Raw genomic sequence first — 5287 nt, 5'->3', positions numbered from 1 at the left:
TTCCGGGGTTCCAAAGATCTGAATATTATTTCTACCGGAGCGTGTTTCTAGATCTAACAGTTTCTCTTGTAAGTTTTCTGAATTTGGATGGATTGATCGAGCATTTCTTTCATCTCAGCAATGTTCTCCTCCAATTCTCCAACTTGCTGCTCCGCTTCTGTTGAGGTCTCGTTTTTTTCAAGTTTTAATTGTTGTTTTGTCCGAGCCTTTTTGTTTTTGTCCCCCTCCATGTTACTTAAATATGGTTTAGGTTATCATATATAATGTAAAAAGGAGGATTAATACCAGTGTGTATGGGAGCGCTCTTTCTATGCTGCTACACGTGTCGACGCCATACCAGAAACCATCCCATGTGTTTCTTAAGCTGCCCTGAATGAGTGAAACTCTGCAAACACTGATCATGTCTACGGTTTCTCTCCAGTGTGAATCCTCTTATGTGTTTTCAAGGTTCCTGAGTGAGTAAACCTCTTACTGCAGAGTGAACACTTGTACGGTTTTTCTCCAATGTGAATCCTCTGGTGCCGTTTAAATTCTGCAGCTGTAATAAAAGTCTTCCCACACTCCAAGCACATATACTCTCTCACACCAGTGTGGATCTTCATGCGTCTATTAAGGTGGGATGAGTGGATGAAACTCTTCCCACACTGAGTGCATGTGAATGATCTCTCTCTAGTGTGGATCCTAATGTGTTTATTAAGGTATGATGATTGGTTGAAACTCTTTCCACACTGAGGGCATGCGAATGGTTTTTCTCCGGTGTGGATCTTCATGTGTCTATAAAGCGATGATGATTTGCTGAAACTCTTCCCACACTGAGTACATGTGAATGGTTTCTCTCCAGTGTGGATCATCATGTGGTGATTAAGGTTTGATGATTGGTTGAAACTCTTCCCACACTGAGTGCATGTGAATGGTTTCTCTCCAGTGTGGATCCTCATGTGTTTATTAAGGAATGATGATTGGCTGAAACTCTTCCCACACTGAGTGCATGTGAATGGTTTTTCTCCGGTGTGGATCTTCATGTGTCTATAAAGCGATGATGATTTGCTGAAACTCTTCCCACATTGAGGGCATGTGAATGTTTTTTCTCCAGTGTGGATCATTATGTGTTTAGTAAGGTATAATGATTGGCTGAAACTCTTCCCACACTGAGGGCATGTGAATGGTTTTTCTCTGGTGTGGACATTCATGTGTCTATAAAGCGATGATGATTTGCTGAATCTCTTCCCACACTGAGGGCATGTGAATGGTTTCTCTCCAGTGTGGATCATCATGTGTTTAGTAAGGTATGATGATTGGCTGAAACTCTTCCCACACTGAGGGCATGTGAATGGTTTTTCTTTAGTGTGGATCATCATGTGTTTAGTAAGGTATGATGATTGGCTGAAACTCTTCCCACACTGAGGGCATGTGAATGGTTTTTCTCCGGTGTGGATCATCATGTGTTGATTTAGATTTGATGATTGGTTGAAACTCCTCCCACACTGAGGGCATGTGAATGGTTTCTCTCCAGTGTGGATCATCATGTGTTGATTTAGGTTTGATGATTGGTTGAAACTCTTTCCACACTGAGGGCATGTGAATGGTTTCTCTCCAGTGTGGATCATCATGTGTTGATTTAGGTTTGATGATTGGTTGAAACTCTTCCCACACTGAGGGCATGTGAATAGTTTCTCTCCAGTGTGGATCCTCATGTGTTTATTAAGGAATGATGATTGGCTGAAACTCTTCCCACACTGAGTGCATGTGAATGGTTTTTCTCCGGTGTGGATCTTCATGTGTCTATAAAGCGATGATGATTTGCTGAATCTCTTCCCACATTGAGGGCATGTGAATGGTTTCTCTCCAGTGTGGATCATCATGTGTTGATTTAGGTTTGATGATTGGTTGAAACTCTTCCCACACTGAGGGCATGTGAATAGTTTCTCTCCAGTGTGGATCATCATGTGTTTAGTAAGGTATGATGATTGGCTGAAACTCTTCCCACACTGAGGGCATGTGAATGGTTTTTCTCCAGTGTGGATCATCATGTGTTTAGTAAGGTATGATGCTTGGCTGAAACTCTTGCCACACCGAGTGCAGGTAAAACAACTCTTGTCTCTCACTTTTAAAATACCATCAGTCTTTAAATGAACTTTGTCCTCAATTTTGACATTGTGTTCCTCTTCTTTACTCTCCTCATAGTCTTTAATTAGGTCTGAAATAAAAAAAAGTTCAGTTTTTAGTAAATCATTAAAACTTTCATGAAAAGCTGAAGTGAAAAGGCACTAAAAACATTGGCTACACAAACCTTAATTTTGATGCACAATAAATGTAAAAACATAGCAGATCATATTTAGATTGATCTTGTCATATCAACCTCCTGGGGTCCATTACACACATACACATTTAAGCAGATTCTTATATGATTAATCCCAGATCATTTTGGTCATATAGATGAGACATAAATTTGAAAGCTGTAAATGGCCAGTTTTTATTTGTATATATTCGTAATCAAAACAAAACAACATGTTTTTGTAAAACTTGTAAAGCAGTTAGGGAATGCTTTGTCATTCTGTGCCTGACAAGTAAATCTGTCAGAAAAAAAACATCTGCATATAGCCTTAAATCTGCACGTTTAAATGACAAATGTTCTAAACGTTAGTAATCTGCATGTAACGAATGCAGTGCAGAATTCTAACACTTTATGGTCTCAGATCATCAAACAAATGTAAACATTAGTCAAAGATAACACAATTAAACACATTGTGCAGTTTTTAAATGGAGGTTTTTATTCTTAAAAGGAAAACAAAATACTGAATTGCATAGCCTTGTGTGAAAATGTTTTTCCCGTTAAAACATAACTTTAATTTATTACACTCACTTCAAGTTCTTTAGCCACACCCAGACCTGATTGCTACCACACACGTTCGCAATCAAGAAATCACCTAAATAGGACCTGTCTGACAAAGTGAAGTAGATCAAAAGAGCCTCAAAAGCTAGACATCATGCCAACATCGGAAGACATTTAAACAAAAATGAGAAAGAAAATACTTGGGTCATGAGTAAAAAAAAAAAAAAAGGCAGACTCAAATGCAGAAAAACAACAAGTCTTTAAAGAGGAGTGAGTCCCGGAAAAATCAAAAATCAAATTAAACAAGCGGTCGGATGAGGACTGAGGAACTGCTGTGGAAAAATAGCAACCAGACACAAATAAAAGGGTGAGTAACAAAATAATATGCACACAAACTATCGATAACATACTGACAATCATTTCAAGAGTTCACACTTAGCTGATGATTAATTATAAGCTTGTTTGGCATGCTGTCCCGGGAGAGAGCCCTGAGCTCATAAGATCCTCGAGCCCGGGGCTCCCTCCCATTGCAAGGCGAGAAGGGAGTTTGAGCTCAGGTAGATCTCGAGGACTCCCCCGCTTTAATAACCAATGAACAGCCAGTGGTTGCTCTTGAGAGATAACCATTTACTAGGAGCATGTCTATAGTGCCGGTTTGGATTAGTCAATTAACTTATGTTGCATGTTTTTTGGATGGTGGGAGGAAACCGGGAAACCCGGGGGAAACCCACGTGAGCACGGGGAGAAAATGCAAACTCCGCACAGAAATGTCTGCTGGTTTGGTAAAGCCTAGAACCAGAGACATTCTTGCTGTGAGGCAACAGTGCTAAGCACTGGGCCACCGTGTCACCCATCTAGGAAGAAGGAGTAGGGGTGGATGGGGGGATTCTTCAAAACGAAGATAGCGGTGGTACGTAACCCAGGGTATTTGTAGTAGCTTAGGAGTCGTCTGATTGGTGCATTGAGAATTGGATAATGCGGATCCAGCCACTAGCAATCATAAGCACGTGATCCTCTCGAAATTTGTTTATAACTAAACTTCACTTCAAGAGTTCACACTTAGCTGATGATTAATTATAAGCTTGTTTGGCATGCTGTCCCGGGAGAGAGCCCTGAGCTCATAAGATCCTCGAGCCCGGGGCTCCCTCCCGTTGCAAGGCGAGAAGGGAGTTTGAGCTCAGGTAGATCTCGAGAACTCCCCAAAATGCCATATATAGCTCGGAACAGCAGCGTATTTAAGAACCCCCCAAAAATGCAGATGTAACAATGCCATATCCGGCTGCTGGATATATTGATATTTTAGGAAGAGAGGCTCCTGCGGGAGCAGAGGAAAGTACACTCCTGCGTGAGTCCAAGCGGAGGCGTGGGAAGGGCTGGATTGACTCCTGAGGGAGTCAAGCTTGGATACACTCCTGCGGGAGTGAGAGCTGGGGTGGGCAGGCTCCTGCGGGAGTAGGGAAAGGTATTGGGCGGTGAAGACTCCTGCATGAGATGGTGTGTGGTAGGCCAGTTAGAGCTGGGGATTGAGGGCCTAAGCGGAAGTAAAAAGTAGCGGAATCAATGCTGAAAGAAAACAGTTAGCGGAGAAAATTTGCCGCAGGAAGGAGAAAATTATTGGGGGAATTGACAGATAAGGGAGGAGATAAAAGAAGCGGTAGAAAGGTAGCGAAAGCATTCAACGCTGTAAGGAAGTAGAGAAAGGGCAAATAATTGCCAGGCGGAGGATCTCGACGCCGGAAAGAAGAAAAGGAGAGTATAAATGTAAAATATTTATACATATATATATATATATATATATATATATATATATATATATATATATATATATATATATATATATATATATATAAATATATAAATAAAAATCGATAAGTAAGGGCCAGGGAGGGGCAGTGAATGACTCCTGCGGGAGTCGAAGCTCGAGGCAACCCCTGCAGGGGTCAGAGCTGATGTGGGCATTTCTCCTGCTGTAGTCTAGGGAAGGGAGGGGGCGGTGGAGACTACTGTAGGAGGTGGCCGGGGCGAGACTCCTGCAGGAGTCGAAGCTCATTTTAGTGACTCCTGCGGGAGTTAGAGCTGAGGATTGAGGGCCTATGGGAAGAGAAAGAGTAGCGGAGTAATTTGCTGAAAAGAGATGGATAAAAAGAGGGTGGCGGAGGATCTCGACGCCGGAAGGAAGAAAAGGAGAAGGGATATACCTGCATGCGTGCACATGCACGCACACACATTCGCACACGCATGCGAATGCACACACATATACCTGCTCGTACATGTGTGCATACCATTCCTAAAGGCTGGGGGGCAGTGATGACTCCTGCGGGAGTCGAAGCTCGGAGCAACCCATGTGGGGGTTAGAGCCATAGGGGGGGGGGGGGGGGTTCCAGTAAAAGTGGGGAGAAAGCAGGGGGCAGGGATGCTCCTACTGGAGGTGTGACTGTGAAGGGGTGGCCAGGG

At 42.7% G+C, this 5287-nt stretch overlaps 1 protein-coding gene across 1 annotated transcript; it reads right to left on the bottom strand.

The window, feature by feature from the left end:
* Positions 1–314: 314 nt before the first annotated feature.
* LOC130222810 (gastrula zinc finger protein XlCGF57.1-like) lies at positions 315–2111 on the bottom strand. The gene is made up of 2 exons (XM_056455374.1): positions 1107–2111; positions 315–1022 (listed from the first exon to the last, which is right to left on the bottom strand). Exons 1-2 carry the CDS (start codon positions 2028–2030, stop codon positions 405–407), a joined length of 1542 nt encoding a protein of 513 aa, XP_056311349.1. The 5' UTR covers positions 2031–2111; the 3' UTR covers positions 315–404.
* Between the last annotated feature and the right edge of the window lie 3176 nt (positions 2112–5287).

Source organism: Danio aesculapii, chromosome 4, assembly GCF_903798145.1.
Source record: "Danio aesculapii chromosome 4, fDanAes4.1, whole genome shotgun sequence".
In the NCBI taxonomy this organism is placed as follows: domain Eukaryota; kingdom Metazoa; phylum Chordata; class Actinopteri; order Cypriniformes; family Danionidae; genus Danio; species Danio aesculapii.
This window is presented reverse-complemented; position numbering and strand designations above follow the sequence as displayed.